Below are 23276 nucleotides of genomic sequence, written 5' to 3' on the forward strand. Positions count from 1 at the left end.
TCAGCACTCACCGCAGCACACACCTTGCCCCATTCGTCAGCAGAAGCAACTGTTACACTGCACTCCCTCCCTGCTGGGAGTCCAAGTATCTGCCAGGTCCCACTGTCTCCAAAGTCTGGGCCCCAACCAAAGGGCACCCCAATTTCTTAATGCTTCTTTGAGGATACAAAGATCCTCCACTGACGAGAAGAGAAACACAAATGAAGACTTTTGTACACTCATCAGACTACCAAAAATTGAGCACTCTTAACAACATCAAGTGCTGAGAAGCGGCAGTGGGCTGGCTGCCAAGATGGGGTGTGGAATGGATGCGACCCCTTTTGGAGAGCACCCTGACCTGTAATAGAACTGAAACTCACGTGGGTTACAACAGTAGCTCCTGTATACTCGTGCATGAAGACTGCTCACGAATTGTGCAGAGCAGAGCTCTAAGGGCAAAACCTGGAAACCGCCTAAATGTCCAGCAGTGCAGAACAGAACTGGAGTCTGCTCAGGCCACACCTTGAGCTACATGTAGTCCAAAGGCTCACAAACAACGGTGGATTTTAAACACTGAGGAAGGGAATTCCCTGGTGGTCTGGGGGTCAGGACTCCACGCTTTCACTGCCACAGGCCAGGGTTCAACCCCTGGTCAGGGAATGAGGATCCTGCAAACCAAGTGGTGAGGCCAAAAATAAACAAATAGACATTGAGGAATACATCTGTGTACCATTTATACTTTTTAAAATGCAAAATAATACTATGTACTGAGGGACACACACTTCCATGGTAAAATTTTTTAGAAACACAGAAAAAGTCAGAACCAGCAGTGGTCACATCTGAGGGGAGGGCACAGGTTTAGGGCAGAGGGCAAAGAGGTATGCAAACATTTTGAAATGTTTTTTATCACACCGCACAGCAGGTCCAGGGCTATGCATTTATATATAACTTTCACATGATCAAATAACTCCATTTTTAAACACACTTAGCAGAAACGTAGATTACAGCATCATGATCCCATGGGTATGAAAAGACAAATTAAGAACACACATCTAACCATCTAATTTTCTGAGGAAGCACCCCTGGGTGTGAATTTTGATAGGAATATAAAGAAGACCCTGACAGTCAAGCAAAGACCAACACCATCACTTTACGCTTTGCCTTCAAATCACTGACCTGACACCCGCTGGTTCTCAAGCCTGGATTCTCATCAGAACCACCCGGGGCCGGGGAGGGAGTGCTTTTAAAACTGCCCTTGGGTTTCCCTGCTGGCTTGGTGGCAAGGAATCCACCTGCCAATGCAGGAGGCACGGGTTCAGTCCCTGGTCCAGGAGGATCCCACATGCCCGAGTGGCTGAGCCCAGGCGCCACAACCACTTACCTGTGCTCTGGAGGCCAGGAGCTGCAACTGCTGACGCCCGCGCTCCATAACAAGAGCAGCCACCGCAGTGAGAAGCCTGAGCACTGCGACTAGGGAGCAGCCCCCCTCTCTGTGACTCGAGAAAAGCCTGCAGCAGTGAAGACCCAGCACCACCAAAAATCAAATACATAAAATTATTAAAGTAAATAAATATTTATATTAAAAAAACAAAACCAAAAAAGCCTGCCCTTGCCCAGGCCCCACCTTCTTACACCAGAGCTGGAGAAGGCAGGCTCACTTTCCTTTTCTAGGTGACTTTAACATACAGTCAAGGGTGAGAGTTATAGAGTACCAGATGCCAACTTGCCTACTTCAGGAATTCAGGGAACACCGAGTATGGCGAGTGGGCTGCAGATGACATGGCCGCTGCGGTCACGGAGGGGGGACCAGAGCCCTCGGCTGCAGACGACATGGCTGCTGGGGTCACGGAAGGGGGACCAGAGGCCTCGGCTGCAGACGACATGGCTGCTGGGGTCACGGAAGGGGGACCAGAGGCCTCGGCTGCAGACGACATGGCTGCTGGGGTCACGGAAGGGGGACCAGAGGCCTCGGCTGCAGATGACATGGCTGCTGGGGTCACGGAAGGGGGACCAGAGGCCTCGGCTGCAGACGACATGGCTGCTGCGGTCATGGCGGGGCGGGGGGGTCCAGACTCCAGGCCTCGGCTGTGCATGTCAGTGTGGACACGGAGCTCCTCTCCAAGAGGGAAGTGCTCAATGAGGCGGAACCTCAACGAGCTCTCCCTACAGATCTCCTGCATCCACAAGGGCATGGAGTGAAGTGAGTTAACTCATGTCAACCGCTTAGAACCAACTCTTGGGCACACAGTGGCCATTCCATGTTAGCTACTTTTCGAGTAAAGAAACCATTTTGAGGTAAGTGCTTAATAAAATGTTTCAATGAGGAAGAGCATATTTACTCTCATGAACAAGCTCCCAAACCCATATGACGGAAACACAGCTCAGACCTCTCGAAGTCAAGTGTGTGAACAATCTCTCGACACCTAAGCCATACACGCAGGAAACATCGAGAGGGACAGGAGATGGTTAAGAGTAGACCAACAAAGCGCTCTGGGAGTGAGCCTGAACGACTGAGAAAGTAAGTGCTCACTCTTCACCGCATCTACTTTTACATTACCTATTCTATAATCAAAGTCAGATAATGTCAACTACAAAAAGCCTGCCCACAACTGGAAGCGAGGGTTTGCACTTGCTTTAAGATGGAGGTTCTATTGCTTCTGTGTCCTGGTGCTGCATTGATGCTAAAAAAAAAAACCCGTGTGGTTCTTTAGCCAAGATGTTTGAGGAAACTCAGACCTCAGACCAGCTGACAGAGGAGGAGGTTGAGATGTCTGCCTTTCAGGAAGCAATTACCCAGTTGACGTTACTAAGCAGCAATAATTACCACTCAAATAGTGATCTCTGAGGGAGCTTTTTTCTAAATCAGATGCTCTGGACAAAATTATGATATGAAAGATTGACAGACACCAGTAAACTAAAATGTGGGAAAGAGCTGCAGATTAATCTCATTCCAGACGAGTAAAATTGAACCCTCACGGCTGTGGACACCAAAACAGGGCGACCAAGGACGTGCTGATCGATAACCCTGGTGCTATTGCAAGTCTGGGGCCAAGGCACACACGGAGGCTTTGCAGGCTGCTACAGAGCTCTTTGTGACAAAACAGTTTGGTGCTGGGTTTTATTCTACCTATTTGGGTACTGAAAGTGGCCGTTATCACTACTAGAGCCTTCTGTAGGAGGATCGTCCAGTTAGGACCATCAGAGGCAAACCTACGGGCCGAAGAACAAAGGCTATTCTGTGTCTGAAAGACCTAACCAAGTCCTTAGAGGAAAGAAGAATAAAGGAGATTGTGAAGAAACACTCTCAATTTATCAGGCATCCCATGACTCTGTGTGGAGAAGGAACATGATAAGGAAGTCAGTGGTGGCTGAAATGTTTAACTGTGAGTGGGAAGGTGCTGGGCTGGATGGGAGCCCATCCCATGGTGGGCGGGGGTCAGAGGAGACTGGAAGCAGCGGCCAGCTGCACTGGGAGTGAGCCCCAGAGGCTGCCACACGCGGCACTTACTGTGCGCTTCCTTCACGTCCTAAACCGCCGTAGACCAGCCATGACACCAGTGGGAACACTGCCACTGACCCACGATCCCTTGGGTGGGAAGTCACACCCTCCGTGTGGGAACCACATCCTCCCCTCAGTGGGTCCTTTCACAGAGGCCCCGGGTGCGTGGAGACACCGCAGGCCTCACCCCATGTTGCCAGTGGTTGGGTCACCGGGCAAGTTTTGCTTGACCTCTAAGAACTGTGATTCCCCAAATGGGAAATGGAGACCCCAGCACCTGCCTCCTGGGGCCGTGCCACGCCTGAGGGGACGAGGCTCGAAGCTGGAAAACACCTGGAAGTCATTCAAAGAAGAGAAAAGCAGACCTCTTAGGGCAGCCACACAACTGAGGTTGGTTATTTCACTTTATTTAGCAAACCATCATACTCTGGGCCCCACCAAACTGCTCCTCCAGCCTCACCCAAGGTTCGGCCTTGGGAAGAAGCTCGGAGCATGAACAGAAGACCCAGGCTCCCCAGTTGGCCTCCTCTTCTGCCACACATACCACACAGCACAGAACAAGATCACTGCTTGTGTCCTCAGGCGCCCACCCCAGTGTGGCCTGGGGGGCCTCCAGTGTTCACAGTCACCTGCCAGGCTCTCGGCCCAGCACCAGGCACAGACCCCCTGCTCCTGAGAGGCCAGCACAGGGCCAGGGCCTCTGCCCCCAGCTGTGGGCATGGAGAACCCTTATTCCCCAGCCCTGCAGCCTTATTCCCCGTTGGGCAAAAAGCAAAATATATGAAAATACTTTAATTATTTCTTTGAAATGGTTAAGAAATAAGGTCATCTTATTTTCCTTTTACAATCCTAGTTAAAAAAAAAGTTCACATTAGCGCCAGGGCCCTTCCCCAAGCCACGGGCTGGCTGCTCAGTAGAAACGCTTGTTCCGTTCCTGCCGCTTCTGAAACACCACGGCCCCCACCACGGCGCACACGATGATGCCCAGGAGCGCACACAGCAGCAGCAGAAACACCCGCCACCCCGTCAGGGGTCCGCTGCGAAAGTTCCCCGTTGGATCGTCCACATTGTCTGAGGGAGGAGAGAGGGGGAAATGAGAGGCCGAACAGGCTCCCAGGAGACAGCGTGGTAAGGCCCCCACCCCATCCTCGAGGCAGCAGCTGTGGCCTGCTCGCACAGCTCCAGCACAGGGCAGGGGCATACACAGAGCGACAATCCCACTGGGAACAAGGGTCCCCGGGATCCAGGCTGAGGTGCCTTCTGCTGCCAGAAGCTGATCAACACTGTACACCTGGGATCTCCCTGACAGCCTAAGTCTGCCCAGGCAGGCCCAGGATCTGTTTTCCCAAGACCACCCCCAGCCCGGTGCAGTGGTCTGAGGTTCCCAGCTGGAGAGACACGGCCCCGGCCACAGTCTGCCCTCCTGCACATGTGGGTGCATTCCGTGCCTCCTGGGGGCTCCCAGGGCCCTGACCCTCAACCTTCATCCTTTCGCTCTGACCATCTAGCCCAGTGGGCCCACTTGTCTGACAAGGAATTAACCCCTGCCGGGCCAGCCGCATGGGCTGCTGGGTGGGCTGGAGCAGATGTGTCCAAAAGCCTTGGCAGCAGGAAGCCTTCAACGGAAGGTCGCAAATCAGTGGTCTACGGCAGGGTCTGTTTGGCCCCCAAAACATTTAAAAGCAACTTGAATCTTTAAAAAGTGAAATGTCACATAAACTGTTGGGTTCCAGTGGTACTCCATCTCCCGCTGGGCCCACACGGATGACTTTGGGGCTCCTGAAGTAGAATTCGCAACACACACACACACACACACACATACACACACAGAGGCCTCACTCCCCATCCATCCTGAAAACCCTCTCTCTGTGAGGATGGAGTGGTGGCTGACTACTATCCTGCAAAGGGCTCAGACTTGGAGGTTTGCCAAAACTCAAGTTTGTATCCCACCTTTTTGCCTCTTTTTAGCTGAGGAAGCCTAAGGATCAGCTCCCCTAGCAGTTGCAGGACCTACTGCAGGCTGTTTGCTGAGGCCACGCACTGAGGTACCAGCACGCCTGCACCAGCAAATGGCCCCTCTGGCTTCACTGGCTGTGACCCCAGCACTGAGTGAAAGACGATACAGAGGCCAGGGGCTCACACACCTGTTCATGAGCACTAGCTGCTGATTCAAGGGCTGAGTTGGTCCAGGGAAGGGCAGGTGGACCTTGAGCAGCTGCCTAAGCCAGCCCAGGCCCCACCGGGAGGGGCTGTACATGCATACCTTTGGGCGACTTGAGGAAGCTGACGCTGGGCTCGATCTTGGTCCAGTCGATGCTCTCCTCGTCAGGTGTGTGCTCCACCATCAGCTGGAACAGCTTCATGGAGATGATGTCATGGTTGTCTGCAGGCCAAGAGTTAGCTTCTAAGGGGCATGGAGCCGCTTTGGCACACGTGGCTCAACCCTCTCCCGCCCCACACCACACAGAGAAGCCAGGTCCCGAGGAGAGCCCAGCAGCCTCTAGCACGCAGTATTCCAGGGGCTGGAATACTCCAGAACTCAGCAATAAGAAACCTGGGAGGAAGCAGAGCAGAGAGGGAAAGCACAGGTTTTACAGTCAGCATTGCTGGGTCTAATCCTGGCTCTGCTACCCACTTTGAGGCTCAGTCTCATTTGCAAATGGGGGTGGTAATCTCCATCTTGCGGTTACTGAGGCATGTAAATGAGAAAGTACAGGCAGGGCCAAAGGTATACTGCCTGGAGGTAGCACATCCTTGAAAACAGAACCGGACAAAGACCCACACACTGCTGCATGGCTGGTTGAGAAGCCTGACCCTCCCGGGGGCAGGCAGCCACACGACGCTCTGTCACAGCGACCCAAGTGCAGGATGCAGAGAAACAACCTGGCAGCCGGCTGACAGCTCAGCTGTGACAGTCATCGACTGTACCTGGGGAGACCTGAGGGAGGCCCTGGTCCACTAGTATGGGCAGGAGAGAACCTCTGCCTGATGCTGACAGTAACTGACAACCCCATTTGGAGATGGAGAGGTTGAGGCTCAGAACTGAGACGAGGGTCCCAGTCAGCCTGCCACCAGCTCTCAGCTTAGCTAACTGACTGGAAGCTGAAAGCGTAAAGAGCAAGGACCCTGCGGCCAGGCCAGGCAGAGGCCAGCATACCGGACAGCTGGTATGAGCGGCCCTGGAAGCCCAGGGCCAAGCAGGGGCCCTGGAGCCAGACAGCAGGGGCCATCTGAGTTCTGTCACTTCCTGGGTGCTCGAACTTGACATCCACCTCCCTCAACTCCAGAGGCCTAATTGTCTCAGATGTACTAAAGGGGAAAGAGACAGTTACCTAACTAAGAACACAGCAACGAGACACCTGCGGGAGGCTGGCATGCACACCCTTCAGCCTAAGGGCCACACACAACCGCAGGCATGACCCCTCCATCACCCTTCCCAGGGCCACTCCAAACAGACTTAGAGAATACCCTGTCACAGGCCTGGCTCTGTTTCCAGAGCCTTCTCATGATGCCTGCTGAAACAGTCAGATGGAATTCCAGGTGACCCAGGGCAGAGTTATACCAGGTTCACAAATGAAACCAGGCAGGCCATGAGCTGTAATCACTGAGGCTGGGAAACAGCAATAAGGGGCTTATCACACCATCTTCCCTCTTGTGGGTATACAATTGGAATTTCCATATTAGAAACCTCAAAGCAACAGACACTCCGGGAACCAAATGGACCCAGACGCTTCCATAGTGACGGGGATGCTCCTGGACAGTGGCTGGCTCACAGGCCCTGGAAACATCTATCCTGACAGCAAACAAGCCTCTGTCTGGTCTGCCACACTGCTTCTCAGCTCTGGTCAACAAGAGCTCGCCCTAGGTATGGTGCCTCCCGAGGGCCCTGAGAAGGGACTAAGGACCAGCGCCAGGGGCCACCAACAAGTGCCACCCAGGCCTGGTGGTCCCAAGAGGCCTGCACGGGCAGGGAGCACCCCAAAGCTTACAGCACTCACCATGGGCCCAACAAGACAGAGCCCTGACTCCATGGAGCTCACAATTCAGGGAGGCAGACAGGACAATGAAATAAATGACACAGTGGATACCAGGATGGTTCAATGCTGTGAAAACAAATAAAGCTAGAGAAGGCGACAGGAAGTGTGCAGGGGACTGGGGGGTGTGTGTGTGTGTGTGTGTGACTTTAAATGAGGGAATCAAGGATGGCCTCACTGGGAAGAGAAAACTGAGCAAGACCTGGAGAGACGCAGGCACAAAGGCCCAAGGCAGGAGGGCAGGGGTGGGTCTGAAGAGTGGCTGGGGCAGTGTCACGAGAGAGCAGAGAGGATGAGGCAGAGGGACTGTGGCGGCAGGCAACAGGACCGCTGGTGGGAGGACAGCGGCCTCAGCCCTGAGTGAGGTGGAAGGAGCAGCTCGGCTGTGGCGCTGGGAGGAGGGCACCCTAGGGAGGCTCCTGCAATTGTCCAAGCAAGACAGCCCGGTGGCCCAGACCTGCCTGCAGTAAAGGAAGGGAGAAGAGTGATCTGCTGCAGGGTGAAAAGAAGACACAGCCAGCAGGACATGCCAACAAAGGGGAGGCGGCCTGCGGGAGAAAAAGCAGAGGCCGGAACACCACCAAGGCGTTCTGACCCACGTAACCACCAGGACAGAGGTTCGTTGTCTCTGGCTGTGGGCGCGTGAAGGCTGAGAGGCCTGCTGGGCACGTTGCTGGTGACTCAGGTCTGGAGAGGGAAACGTGGGGGTCCATTGCTGGGTTCACCAGATTCAAACCCCCACAGCTCACAGATGACAAAGAGGGAAGATGCTGAAGGACTGCGCACACACATGGGAAGAGGGGGAAGAAAACTAGGCACGTGTGGAACCAAATGGAGGCAGGTCGAGGAGGAAGGGGCTCTGCCGTGTCACAAGCTCCCGACAGCAGGGAAGGCCACACTGAGACTGGATGCCTCGCGCTGCCCGCACACTCACCGGACAGGTCGCCGGTACCGGCAGAGGCTCCAAAATAGTAGCCGGTGGGCAGGCGCACTCCCGTGATGTCAATGCAGTTCTTCCACTCATTCTTGTCCTCCAGGTCAGTCATCACCTGCGGCCAGCCAGCAGGTCAAGGGTGGCCCAGGGCTGGCCTGCCCGCCTCCCCAAGCCCCACAGAGCTGCCCCTCCTGCCTGCTCACCGTCAGGCGACCCCGGGAGTAGCGCACTGCCAGGAAGGTGTCGTGATCGCGGTTGCGGAAGTCAGCCGTGCAGCCCGCCAGCTCAGTCCAGCGGCCGTCCTTGCTGTGGTCGTAGGACAGGGAGCCATTGTTCACCATCACGGAGATGTACGGGAACACGCGCTGAGATAAGACACCGGTCACTCCGAGGGCAGCCCAACCAGTGCGAGGCCGCGGGGCACCCACCACCCTGACCCCTGGAGGCTGCTCTCACGCAGAGCCCAGGGAGAAGTCCTGTCCTGCTCTGCAGGAGAGCAAGGGCCTACCTCTGTGGTCTCATCGTTGGGGTACGTGTCCAGAAAGATGGCTAAGCCATGGAAGTTGTCTTTGCTTCCAAACACAGGCCCTAGAATTAGAAGGAGATGCTCCTGTGATGGGAGAAATTGGGAGTTGCCCAAGGGGTACCTGAAAGACAGAGTAACGCCAGCATGGATGGGGTCAAAAGACATTAGCCCACGGTCATGCTTCCAGGAAAGAGAAGGGATCTCTAAGTGGGGTGGGGGGATTGGAAGGGTAGTCTCAGGCACATGGCAGAGAGGACTCAAGTTTGAAGCCTAAACTGTGAAAGAAAAGCACCTGTCTATGTGCTCTGAGGTGTCGGGGGCAAGGGGATACCTAATCTGTAAAAACCAGATGGTCATGCGTTAAGGACCATCCCTGAACCCAGGGGTCACCAACTTTCTGTCCAAGGCCAGAGCGCAAAGATTTTAGGCTTTGTGGGCCGCAGATGGTCTCTGTCACAGTCTTCCTTGTTTTTTCCTTCTTAAGATGATAGGATGGTGAAAACCACTTAGCTGGGGAAGACCAGGCCACACTGGGCACAGAGCTGACCACGGGGTCATCTCCTATAGGGATGCTCCCTCCAGCTACTCCCCAGACCCCCCGTTTCCTCAAAGAGGAGCAGCAGTGCCCTAAGAGGGAGTGCAGAGTGGAGGATTCCTGGCCACAGTCAGCCCACCTGCGCCAGCACCATCCTACCTGGCACCAGGCGGTCCCGGGTGTACCACAAGGCAATGCCATCTCCATGGAGATTTTTCTTTCCTGCGCCATGAACTTTGAAGTGTACATGCATCTCCCAGTCCTTGAGGAAGCAAGGCTATAGAGGGAGAGCAGAGAGGGCTGTCAGAGCTCCCCAGGCTTGCCTGCTCCCTGGAAGTGACCTAGAGCGAGTCGGGGCTCTCAGAACAGGGCCAGGCAGCAGGGGCCCAAGTGTCAGATGAACAGATCCCTGAGCGTCTCAGTAGGGAGGGAGGGGGAGGCCACAGACTGTCCCAAGGCTGCTGAGGCCCAGACTCCACCCACCCGGGCCCCAGTCTTCTCCTGGGCTGGTTCTCACACCTTGACTCACTTTCCTTGATACCAGCCAAACCTGTTAGCCCTGTTTCTTCTCCATCCCCGCTGTTCCTGTCTCCTGGGATCTTGTGGAAGGACTACTATCCCTATTTGAGTCATACATTTTATAAAAAGAAAACACATTCAGAGACGAAATAACTTGTCCACAGTAGGTAAGTGGATGTCCTGACTCACGCCCAGGACTGTCTGACTCGGAAACTTCTGCTCTTGCCTACAGCTGCCATGGCCTTCAGGCCTGTAACACAAGCGGCACCAGCTCCTTTCTGGCTTTCCATCCCCACTGTGTTCCCTTCAAACCAACCCCTCAAACTGATGGACCCACACCCAGGTCTGGCAGACTCGAAGCCCTAGGCTCCCAGCCAGCACACCACCTGTCTCTTGCAGTCTCAGCCCAGCCTGAGGGTGGTGATGGTGATATCAGGCCTGGGGGCTGGAAGGGCAGCTCTGGGGCCTCTGGGCTACTGTGATGTGAGGGAAGGAAGTCCCAGCAGTCAGGAAGGCACAAGGCTGGGCCCACAGCAAGACACCAGCCTGGCCTTGCCTACCAGGAAGCTGCTCATGAAAACTATGGTATTGACACTCTAACAAGAATCTGCGCAGGGAAAGTCTGTAGATGGGTGTGTGAGCAAGTAATCAAACAAAGGCCTAGCTGAAAGGCAAACTAAAACAAGGTATTGCTGACTTATTAGATTGGCAAGGCTTAAAGAGATCATGAGCAGCAATGCAGACAAGAATGAAGAGAAACGTGGCCTACATCCAGAGGACAGTGGATGCTCCCATCTTCTTGGGGGCAATTTGGCTGTTGCAGCTTTTTAAGAAAAGGAGGGAGATCCATAAGCTCTCACAGGTCACGATCGAGATGTCAAAGATACTAACAGGAAAGATAAGCTGAAAACAGTATCAATGCTATGTGCTCATTTAAAAAAGTATATATATATATTAGTCTACGTGCAGAGAAAGGAAATGAAGGAAATATGACCAACATTAATGAAAGCTAACTCTGGGAGGGGAATGTTTACTTTCCACATTTTCAATCTTCTACGCTGAACATATTACTTCTGTAATCATTAAAAAATAAAAAACCCTATGTCCCACCGTGGCTTGTGCATCACTGATTCACCAGGCACTGTTCTGGGCCTGGGCACCAGAAGCTCAGGTGAGAAGACTCGGCCCTTGAGAATACAGGGTTAGCAGGCACCTGCACTATGGTCTGACATAGTGTGAAGTCAGCCCTCCCAGTTTCTCAGTTCACTGGCTCTGGGAGACCCTGCAGATTCTGGATGGGGGCAACTGTGAGGTGATAAAAAGCAGGTCTCCATGACAGATGTGCAAGGAATCTGAGTCCAAGACCTGCTGAGGGGTGGAAGGACTGGTGAATCAGACTTGCTTTGCATTGAGGTGACAAAAATCACAACTGAAAAGAACAAATGAGAAAGGGCTCCCAGGGACTGCAGCTCAGCTATGAGTTCCCACAATCCCTGAAATTAGACTAAACAGACTCACTCAGGCCTCATACTTTAAACAAAATATTGTACAAACACAATATCTGGGACACAACCAAAAATACCAGGCACATGAAGAGACAAGACAGGAACAAAACACAGAGAAAGGCAAAGAGGGCGAGAGAACCACCACCACCATCACCATCCCAGGGACCCTTAAAAGTAACCAGAGGAAAAAAAGGGTAACTTCAAAGGAGCTATAATCAGCCTGACACTAGAATTTTCAACAGAAACACTAGGAGTAAGAAGACAACAGACTGATATATTTGGAGTTGAAGGAAAGTAACAATCAACACAGGATTCTATACTTAGCACAAGTATCCTTCAAGAAAGAAGGTGCTCTTTGGCCTCGGACCTAATTTTTGGCAACAGAGCTAAACACACTAAGAAGATCCAGTAAATATGGGATCTGCTATTCCCCTCAGGAAAATGGTGAAGAGAATGGAAATCGGCCAGCACAACAAGCACGCTTGCTCCTGTGACAAAACCAAGAGGCAAGCTGTGGGGATCTGCCGCTGTGGTTCCTTCATGAGAACAGTAGCTGGTGGTGCCTGAACCAACGCCACCACTTCTGCCATCACAGGAAGGTCAGGCCTCAGAAGACTGAAGGGCCGGCAGAAGCACCACCACTGCCAGCCTACAATAAACAGATTAATTTATGTAATCTGCTTAAAAAAAAAAAAGAAGAAGGTGAAATTAAGACATTTTCGGACAGAAACACTAAGACTATCTTTCACTCTTCAGGGAGAAATGTGATCCAGACCCGGACATGAAGTCAGAGATTCAAGAAGGAACGAAGACCGAAGACTAAACCAAGGATGAGACTAGAAACACTAATAGACACTTGGCTGCATAAAACAACAATGTTCTGTGTGTCCCAAAAGCCTATCACCTTCCTGGAAGGAGTCGAAAGTACATCTTATCAGGACTCTTTGGTAAAACGTGATCTGTGTTTTAAACTTCAGAGTAATCACCAAAATCTTGGGAAATAAGCACAGAACTTTCAAGCTAACAGAAGAATAAAAGTGGAATAAAAATTAACCAACTCAAAAGAAGCCAAGACCAGAGAGAAAAGTGAACAGAGGACAGCCAGTACAAACAGAAAGTAAATAGTAAGATGGTAGATTAAATCCAAATGTATCCATGACTTTAGATAGACTAAATGCTGGTAAGAGTACCCAGGATCTCCCTGTATTCCTTTCTTTCTTTTTTTAAAATGAAATATAGTTGACATACAATATCAGTTTCAGGTGTACCACATAGGGATTTGACAGTTATATACATTACAAATTGATCACCACAAGTCTAGTAATATCTGTCACCATACAAAGTTACTGTAATACTATTATTATAGAATATTATTGACCACATTTCCTATGCTATACATTACATCCCCATGACTTATTTAATTTTACAACTGGAAGTCTGTACTTCTTAATCTCTTTTTTCTTACAACTACATGTGAATCTACAATTATCTAAAAAAAAAGTTTAATTTTAAAAATAAGTAATATAGATCAAAGACTTAAACTAAAGAGCTAAGAGTATAAAACTCTTAGACGAAAACAGGGGAAACACTAGATTTAGCAATAATTTCCTGAATATGCCACCACAGCACAGACAACAAAAAAACTCGATAAACTGGACTTCATCGAAATTAAAACCTTTTACATGTCAAAGAACATGAAGAGAATGAAAACCCACAGAATGAGAGAAAATATTTCCAAATCATATACTAATAATGTCCAGGATACATAAGGAACTCCTAAAACTCAACAACAAAAAACAACCCAACACTGGGCAAAGGATTTAGATAGACATGTTTTTCATAGAAGATAATTTATATATAAAAAGCATATGAAAAGATACTCAACATCATTAATCACTAGAGAAATGGAAATCAAAACCACATACCACTTCACACTCATTTGGGTAACTATTATTAAAAAATGGAAAATAGTATAAAAATGTGGAGAAACTGGAACCCTGGTGCATTGCTGGTGGGACTGTAAAATGGTGTGGTTGCTGTGGAAATCAGTTTGGTGGTCCTCAAAAAGTTTAACAAAGAGTTACCATATAACCTAGCAATTCCACTTCCTAGATGTTTACCAAAACAAGTGAAGCCAGGGACTTCAGTAGCCACCTATGTCCACCCATGTACACAGCAGCACAACAGCCAAAAGGTGGAAACTACCCAGTGTCCACCACCAGATGAACGGATAAACAAAATGTGGTGCACACACAGACACACAGGAACATTATTTAGCCATTAACGAAATACTAATACACGCTACAGCATGGATCAGCTTTGCCTGTTATGCTAAGTGAAATAAGTCAGATACAGACAAATATTCTATGATTCCATTTATGTGAGGTACCTAGAAGAGTCAAATTCAAAAACAGAAAGTAGAATAGTGGCTACCAGGGGCTGTAGAGAGGCAGAAAACAGGGAGTTAGTGTTTAAGGAGTACAGTTTCAGCTTCCGATGATTAGAAAGTTCTGGAGATGGATGGTGGTGATGGTTGCACAACAAAATGAATGTACTTAATGCCACTAAACTGTACACTTAAAAATGGTTAAAATGGTCAATTTTATGTCATGTATATTTTACCACAATAAAAAAATTTTGAAAAAAAATTTTTTTCATGCAGATACATATTTATAGTAATTGAAACTAATTTTTTGTTGGTAGACATTACACTTTTAAAAACTTTACTGTAGACTGATTTACAATATTGTGTTAATTTCTGCTACACAGGAAAGCGACTCAGTTATACATACAGTCTTTTGCATATTTCCGTATTTTCCATTACAGATTATCACCGGATACTGAATATAGCTCCCTGTGCTATGCAGTAGGATTTTGTTTATTCATCCTATATTAATAGTTAGTGTCTGCTAATCCCAAACTTCCAATCCTTCCCTCCCCAACCCCCTGACAACTTGGCAACCACAAGTCTGTTCTCCACATCTGTGAGTCTGTTTTGTATATATGTTCATATATTTTAGATTCCACGTAAGTGATATCATAAGATACTTGTCTTTCTCTAACTTCACTTAGCATGGTAACCTCTAAGTCCATCCGTGCATGCATGCTAAGTCACTTCAGTCGTGTCTGACTCTGCAACTCTATGGCATCTCTGTCCATGGGATTCTGCAGACAAGAGTACCGGAGTAGGTTGCCATGCGCTCCTCCAGGGTATCTTCCTGACCCAGGGATCAAACCCGCATCTCTTGTTTACCTGCACCAGCAGGTAGGTTCTTTACCACTAGTGCCCCCTAGGTCCATCCATGTTGCTGCAAGTGGCATTATTCTTTTTTGTGGTTGAGCACTATTCCATTTGTGTGCATATGTATTTACACACGCACACACATCTTGATCCATTCATCTGTTGACAGACATTTAGGTTGTTTCCATGTCTTGGCTATTGTAAATAGTGCTTTAATGAACATAGGGATGCATGTATCTTTTCAAATTAAGAGTTCTGTCTAAGTATATGTCCAAGAGTGGGATTGCTGGATCATATGACAACTCTATTTTTAGTTTTCTGAGGGCTCTCCATACTGGCTGTACCAATTAACATTCCCATCAACAGTGTAAAAGGGCTCCCTTTTTTCCACACCCTTTCCAGCACTTATATTTGGTAGATTTTTTAATGATGGCCATTCTGACCAGTGTGAGGTAGAACCTCACTCAAGTTTTGATTTGCATTTCTCTAATAACTGGCTTCCCAGGTGGCTCAGTGGTAAAGAATTTACCTGCCAACGCAAGAGGTGTGGATCTGGACTGGAAAGATCCCCTGGAGAAAGAAATGGCAACCCACTCCAGTATTTTTGCCTGGAAAATCCCACAGACAGAGGAGCCTGGGGGCTACAGTTCATGGGATCACAAAGAATCTGACTTGACTTAGCAACTGAGTATACACACAGGCATTGGCCATCTGTATATCTTCTTTGGAGAAATGTCTGTTTAGGTATTCTGCCCATTTTTTAATTTTTTAAAAATTATTATTGAATTGTATGAGCTGTTTGTATATTTTTGAAATTAAACCCTTGTTGGTCTCATCATTTGCAAATATTTTCTCTCAATCCAGGCTTCCCTGGTAGCTCAGTTGGTAAAGAATCTGCCTGCAATGCAGGAGACTCCAGTTCGATTCCTGGGTCAGGAAGATCTGCTGGAGAAGGAACAGGCTACCCATTTCAGTATTCCTGGGCTTCCCTGGGGGCTCAGATGGTAAAGAATCCGCCCGCAATGCGGGAGACCTGGGTTCAATCCCTGGGTTGGGAAGAACCCCTAGAGAAGGGGAAGGCTACCCACTCCAGTATTCTGGCCTGGAGAATTCCATAGATTACAGACCCAGGGGTTGCAAAGAGTTGGACATGACTGAGCCACTTCGACTGAGCGACTTCACTTCACTTTTCACTTTCATGCATTGGAGAAGGAAATGGCGACCCACTCCAGTGTTCTTCCCTGGAGAATCCCAGGGACGGGGGAGCCTGGGGGGCTGCTGTCTATGGGGTCGCACAGAGTCGGACACGACTGAAACGACTTAGCAGCAGCAGCAGCAGCAGCAGAGCCACTTTCACTTTCTTCCAATCCATAGGTGTCTTTTCATTTTGTTTATGGCTTCCTTTGCAAAAGTTTCTAAGTTGGATTAGGACCCATTTGTTTATTTTTGCTTTTTATTTCTATTGCCTTGGGAGACTGACCACTGGTACGATTATGTTAGAGAATGTTTTATTGATGTTCTCTTCTAGGAGTTTTATGGTGTCATGTCTTATATTTAAGTCTTTAAACCATCTTGAATTTATTTTTGTGTGTGGTGTGAGCATGTGTTCTAACTTCACTGACTGACACGAGGCTGTCCAACTTTTCCAATACCACTTGCTAAAGAGACTGTCTTTTTCCCAGTGTACACTCTTGCCTCCTGTGTGGTGACCATTTACACTTTTAAAACCTGTCTCAATGCCATTAAGTATTGTGCAGAAGAGAATGGTTTGAAAAATTAAACTGTTTAAAAGACAACAGAAGGTTAAATGGGGGACTCCCCTGGTAGTCCAGTGGCTAAGGCCCCAGGCTCCCAATGCAGGGGCCTGGGTTCAATCCCTGGTCAGGCAACTAGACAGCATCTGTCTCAACTAAGATCCACACGCTGCAGCTGAAGACCGAAGATCCCTCATGTTGCAGCTAAGTCTAGGCGAAGACCAATAAACAAACTTCTTTTTAAGAAAGGTTAAGTGGCAAATGGTTATGTTACTGTATTTTATCACAATTAAAATAAATGGATAACCACCCAAAAGCCTGGCTATATGCCGTTTACAAGAGACAACTCTAAAAGAGGTCGGGAAAAGAAAAGGACACAAAAAGACAGTACACGCAAATGCTAAGCAAAAGCAAGCTTGTGCAGCTGTGCCAATGGCGAAGTTTAGAAGAGGACTCTTCTCCATGACAAAGGACTCCATCTACCAGGAAAATGCTGGTCTCAAAATATATAAAGTAGAAACGGACAGACGATAAAGATGAAGGCAAATACACACACAGACATTTTAATACACCTCTTCTAATAACTGATAAAACAAGCAAAATGTCAGGAGATATAGAAATTTGAGCCCAATCAGCAAACAGACCTAAAGATCTGAATGGCACACTTCACTCAACCAGCAGAGGATCCACATCTTTCGCAAGCACACATGAATGTGTCTCCCAAATCCTGGTCACTAGAAGGACCATCTGCAAGTCTCAACAGATGTCCAAGGATTGAAATCACAGAATCCATTTCTTGACCATGAAGAGATTAAACCAGATATCAATAATAACAACTTAAAAAATAACTATAAAAGCACTTATATATTTGAAAAAAAAATTTTTAATGTAACTTACATACACAAAATTCAGCCCAGAAGCCAATATTTCAAATGGTCTCTTTGGTGCCCAGGAGTTTCCAGTGCCTGGGAACAAAGCACCCCAAGCTAGTAGGAGGTGTGTCTCTGAGAAGGGCAACTGTGCACCAGAGGATGGGAGAGGAAAACCTTCCCGCCTGTCCCCAGCATGCCTGCAGGAAGATCAGTTTTAGGAAAGAGTACACACACACACAGAATTTGAGGACCTAGAAACTGACACCTCCAAGACTATTCAAGCCTTGGAAAGTCTCCCCACACTACAGGTAAGACTGCAGATCATCAGAGAGAATACTATGATAAAGACAGTACAAAGGATTTTAAGCAGATGAGGTATGGGCTGGAACTCATGTAAAGCTTCTTTGGGGGGCAGAACATGACATGGTCACAGCCCTCCATCCCAGCTAAGCCATGTGGGGAGCTGAGAAATCTTAATGCCCTGGCCCTCCCCGGGCCAACTAAATCAGAATCAATCACTTGGCAGTCATGAACCATTTTACAGCTAGGTGGTTTCTATGTCTTGGCTTGCAACAAAGTGAAAGGCAGAACATTTTTTTCCATTAAAATTTCTGATGAAAGATCACTACATTTGGGGTTTATAAATCAAAGGAGTTCAAAATATTGAATGAACCCTGCTATAACAAAACTCCTTGCATTTCCATCTATTACTTAAGCAAACACAAATTTTCAGCATTCACGTGAACAAAAAGCAGAAGTCATGCTTAAGCGTCTCATTCTGACAATGACATGCATTCAAATGGGGATGGGGAGATGACAGCTCAATGAGATGCATTTCAAAAAATGTTTACTTGGTGCAATAATTACTCAAAAATTGTGTAATGTGTAAGGCATTTCTTTTGATCAATTGTATACCAGTGGTAACTATAATAATCCCAAAGAAAATATTAAAACTTAATTTCAAGGTCCCAACAAAGTTAGAAAGCTTAAGTTTTTACACTTAGTCATAGAAGAACATGATAGGCTAATCAATAAGATTTTCAAGCATTACAAACATTGCATTAGGATAAAATTCTGTGTGGGATATGAAATGAAAATGTAAGTTTAATTTTAAAAAATGACATACAATTTGGGTTTATTAATAGTGTTTACAGGGCTTCCCTGATAGCTCAGCTCCTGCCTGCAATCCAGGAGCCATGGGTTGGATCAGAAGATCCCCTGGAGGAGGGTGTGGCAACCCACTCCAGTATTCTTGCTTGGAGAATCCCATGGACAGAGGAGCCTGGCAGGCTAGACTATAGAGCTGCAAAGAGATGGGACACAACTGAAGTGACTTAGCACGTGCACACAGCATTTAAGAGTGGACCTCAAATTGCAGTATTTAGATTCCACTAAACAGGAAGATAAGGGTTTCCGTGGTGGCTCAGACGGTAAAGTGTCTGTCTGCAATGCAGGAGACACAGGTTCGATCCCTGGGTTGGGAAGATCCCCTGGAGAAGGAAATGGCAGCCCACTCCAGTATTCTTGCCTGGAAAATCCCATGGATGGCGGAGCCTGGTAGGCTACTGTCCATGGGGTCGCAAAGAGCTAGACACGACTGAGCAACTAAGCACTGCACAATAATCTAGAGGGGTAGGAATGGGCTGGAGGAAGGAGGGAGATTCAAGAGGGAGGAGACATAAGTACACCTATGCTTAATTCATGCTGATGTATGACAGAAATCAAAGCAATACTGTAAATCAATCATCAATCAACTAAAATAAATAAACTTTAAAAGAAAAAAAGTTATCCCAAAGCATGGGAGCCCCTGGTGGTCCAGCCATTGGGACACCATGCTTCCACCACAGGGAGTCCAGGTTGGGCAACTAAGATTCCACATGCCTCGCAGTGCAGCCAAAAAAAAAAAAGTTATCCAAAAACAAATGAGACCTAATGAAACTTAAATGCTTTTGCACAGCAAAGGAAACCATGAACAAAAAGACAGTCCACAGAATGGGAGAAAACATTTGCAAATGAAGCAACCCACAAAGGATTAATCTCCAAAATATACAAACGGCTCATTCAGTTCAGTATCAAAAAAACCACCCAATCAAAAAAAAAAGTGCAAAAGATCTAAATAAACATTTCTCCAAAGACGACAGACAGATGGCCAAAAAGCACGTGAAAAGATGCTCAGCATCGCTCATTATCAGAGACATACAAATCAGAACTACAATGAAGGCCCTGTGGGCAGCGTAGCCTCTGGGCAGTAGAGGGGGCTTGGGGCTGAGTCCTCGCTAATGCCAGTGTGGAGATGGCACCATGGGCAAGGGGTAGAGGGGCAAGTTGGCCACCGCCACTGCTATCACCACCAAGGGTAGTGAAAGAGCCACTTCGGGGCAGGGGTCAGGTTGGGGAGGGAGGGGTAGGTATCATTTTTCTAGCTTTTCTGGGTGCAGTGGCGGTGATATTCCAGGTCCCCAGAGCGATGCTGGCTGCTGCCCACCTGGAGAGAGGAACGCCAGCTCCTGAGCAGGCTCCCTTGGGGGAGGAGGGACGACAACAGACCTGCCAGAAAACTGCCTCCACTGGCCCAGGTGTGGAACCTGAGAGCACAGCCACACTAGTCTAGCTTATGGGAAGGAGCAGATAACTCTGCATGCTGAAGAAAACTGGAAACCTATCATGATTTTTGCCCTGTAATTCCTTGATGGCCTCAGATGACTTCAAACTTTTATCTTTTGGCAAAGAACAGTACTCTTAATGGATGTAGGTATGGGAGAAAGCAAAAGGGGTTCTGGTTTCTCAGGAAAGAAGGAACCTCCTTCTGTTTCAGTGCTACCTCTTTCGTGAAGCCACATCCACCCCAGCCTGAAGACAGTAAATCAACTCCTGATCTTCTTCAGCACGTTATACCACTGCGCTGACTCTTATCATATGCTCTTTTGGAGGATATAATAAAAAGCTACCTAAGGATTAAAAAAAAAACTACAATGAGGCATCATCACCTCACATCAGTTAGAATGGACATCACCAAAAAATCTAAAAATAATGAATGCTGCAGAGGGTGCGGAGAAAGGGGAACCCTCCCATGCTGCTGGTGGGAATGTAAACTGGTATAGCCACTATGGAGAACAGCATGGAGGTTCCTTAAAAAACTAAAAATAGAACTACAATATGATCCAGTAATCCCACTCCTGGAAATATTTGGAGAAAATCATAGTTCAAAAAGACACATACACCCCAATGTTCATCACAGTGGTATTTACAATAGCCAAGACATGGAAGCATCCTAAATGTCCATCAACAGGGAAACGGATAAAGAAATTGTTGCACGTGTATACAGTGGAATATTACTCAACCGTAAAAAGAATGAAAGAACGCCATTTGCAGCAACATAAATGAACCCAGAGATCATGCTAAGTGAAGCAAGCCAGACATCAAAAGTCAAATATCATACGATACCACTTCTATGTGAAATCTAAGGGGGAAAAAAGATACAAATGAACTTATTTACAAAACAGACTCACCGACCTGGAAAACAAACTTTTGGTTACCAAAGGGGAAACGTAGTGGGGGGAGGGATAAATTGGGAGTTTGGGCTTAATACACACTACTATATATAAAATAGACAATCAACAAGGACCTATAATACGGTACAGGGAACTTTACTTAATATTCTGTAATAACCTATATGGGAAAAGAATCTGAAAACAAAATGGATATATGTAAAAATGAATCACTTTGCTGTATACTTGAAACTAACACAATATTGTAAATCAATCATAATATAAAATGAAATTAGGGGCTTCCCTGGGGGTCCAGTGGCTAAGACTACGCTCCCAATGCAGGGGGCCCAGGATCAATCGATCCCTGGTCAGGGAAGAAGATCTTGCATACCGCAACTAAAAAAGATCCTCAACGTTGCAAGATCAAAGACCTCTGTACTGAAACGAAGACCTGGCACAGCCAAATAAACATAAAATGAAAATTTTTAAAGTTACATGACAGAATAAAGTGAGAGGATGTGACTCCAGGGGAAACAAGGTAGTTATTGAAGTACTCTCTGAGTGGGTGGCACTCGAATTAAAACTTAACAAATGAGGAGAAACCAAGCAAGCATGAAGAGCCAGGAGACGGTGTCCCAGACAGAAGCTACAAGTGCAAAGGTCCTGAGGCAAAATGGCAGTCAGAGAAGCCGGAAGAATATTAACAGAGAGGACGACTGGAGATGCGAGGCACTAGGGGCCAGACCATGCAGACATAGCGCATGTTTATCCCTTCACAGGAGACCCCAGGCTCTAAGGATCAGAGTGAAAGCTAAGCAAAGTATTTCCAGATCCCCCAAGCAGGAGAGAGGAGGAGGAGAAGTAACATGCAGACGAGGCAACACAAGGACGGTGTGGGCTCTCAGAATTACATGGGGAAGTCATTCAGAGAGACCAAAGAGCGGGGTGATGGAGAAAACTAGGACACTGGCCAACTGCTTAGGCCATAGAAAGGGTTGGGATCAGGCAGGTTAAGGGGAGGAGTAGGTTCTGCCCCCAATTATTCCCCTTTCACCCCTTCCTGACCTTCCTTGGTGTGGCATCTGTGCAGCAGCAGATCTCGGCCACTGCGTATGTATGACACGCCTGCGACACCTGAAGGTTCATAACCTCTGCAGCAAAGGTCGCAGAAACTAAAACTGCCCATGAGTCCACTGATGACCAGACCAATCCAGCACTGAGGAAGGGGACTGGCGTCTGCAAGGATTTTTAAGGGGTTCCTCCACCGTCCAGGCTGGGGTCAAATGTAGCAAGTGAACTGCTGGACTTGGAGATGAGACAGAATTTAAATGTTGTTTATAGCCATTCACTGTCTGTGTTTGCTCTGCTTATGAAGAGTCACGAAAGCCATCTATATCAGTCTGAGAACTAAGTGCAATAAGGCACGTTAAAGTCAGTGCCTAACACACATAAAATACCCAATAACGACCCCACTCCTTCCATTTATCCCACTAATGAGAGGGTTCAGCTGAAGCAGACAACAGCTCCACTACTTGCTGGCTATGTGACTTTGAGAAAGGCACTTTCAACTCTGAGTCTTAGCTTCTTCAGCCAGGGAAACGGAGATAACATCGGTTACTTCACATGGCTTTTGAAGGAATGAAGAGACAGGTGAACAAAGTGTCGAGAACAGCTCCTGACATACGGTAACTTCAACAGCCATCACCTGTTACTACTGGTAAGCAGTAAGGCAAGTGACCAAAGGGGCCGGGGAGGAAGGGGGAGCCTTCAAATCAAGTTCAGGCCTGCTGAAGACCAACTGTAGTGGCTTACTTCATGGTCTGCCTCCCCTCTTAGGAACCACTCACCAAGTGGTTCCAGATAGAGCCCTCTTTGCTGCGCTCGTCAGGGGTCAGACGCACATACTGGCTCGTGAGCATTGTGCTTCCTTGGAAGTCCCAGAGGAGCGTGGAGCTGGAACCGATCCCTGCTGACAGAGACAAGGACAGACAGGTGCTTAAGAGGCCGGGCCAGGACTAGCTTTGCCGGAGGCAGGGAACCCAAAGGGCTGCCCTGACCAGAAGAAAGAGCATCCCTTCCCCAACTCCGTCCAGCCTCAACCTTACCCTAAACTCATTCCCGCCACAGGCCTCACCGTGGTAGGGCTTGATAAGCGAATGCTCCCGCTTGAGATGTTCACTGTTGCCGTCAGTTATATCCGCAGCCACCGGCCCCAGCAACAAGAGGAAAAGCAGAAGTATAGTGGGGCCTGGGCCGGGGCCGCGAAGCCCAGACCTCCCTGGGCACCGCCGGCCCCAGCCCCAGCGCCAAATCCACCCTGCTGCCGCCGCCGCCGCCATTCTCTGTCCCTCTCGGCCACTTCCGTCCTAGGACTTCCGCCTTCCGGGTGT

General features: G+C 48.3%; 1 protein-coding gene across 2 annotated transcripts; it reads right to left on the bottom strand.

Annotated features, from left to right (window-relative positions):
- Window positions 1-3883: 3883 nt before the first annotated feature.
- On the bottom strand, window positions 3884-23232 carry LMAN2 (lectin, mannose binding 2). 2 transcript variants are annotated; one of them, XM_068979934.1, is made up of 8 exons: window positions 23021-23232; window positions 22734-22852; window positions 9667-9784; window positions 8955-9034; window positions 8650-8811; window positions 8447-8561; window positions 5742-5861; window positions 3884-4549 (listed from the first exon to the last, which is right to left on the bottom strand). In XM_068979934.1, exons 1-8 carry the CDS (start codon window positions 23223-23225, stop codon window positions 4389-4391), a joined length of 1080 nt encoding a protein of 359 aa, XP_068836035.1. In that variant the 5' UTR covers window positions 23226-23232; the 3' UTR covers window positions 3884-4388. The 2 variants fall into 2 exon arrangements, with proteins under 2 accessions (XP_068836035.1, XP_068836034.1); XM_068979933.1 differs by having other exon boundaries at window positions 22734-22855.
- Between the last annotated feature and the right edge of the window lie 44 nt (window positions 23233-23276).

Source organism: Capricornis sumatraensis, chromosome 9 (genome assembly GCF_032405125.1).
Source record: "Capricornis sumatraensis isolate serow.1 chromosome 9, serow.2, whole genome shotgun sequence".
Classification (NCBI taxonomy): Eukaryota; Metazoa; Chordata; class Mammalia; order Artiodactyla; family Bovidae; genus Capricornis; species Capricornis sumatraensis.

Coding starts and splice junctions, on each gene's coding strand:
- LMAN2 (XM_068979933.1), bottom strand. CDS start 23,225: ATGGCGGCGGCGGCGGCAGCAGGGTGGATTTGGCGCTGGGGCTGGGGC. Junction 9,785..22,733: donor GCTCTATCTGGAACCACTTG/GTGAGTGGTTCC, acceptor CTCCCTCTATAG/CCTTGCTTCCTCAAGGACTG. Junction 8,562..8,649: donor ACTCCCGGGGTCGCCTGACG/GTGAGCAGGCAG, acceptor GGCTGGCCGCAG/GTGATGACTGACCTGGAGGA.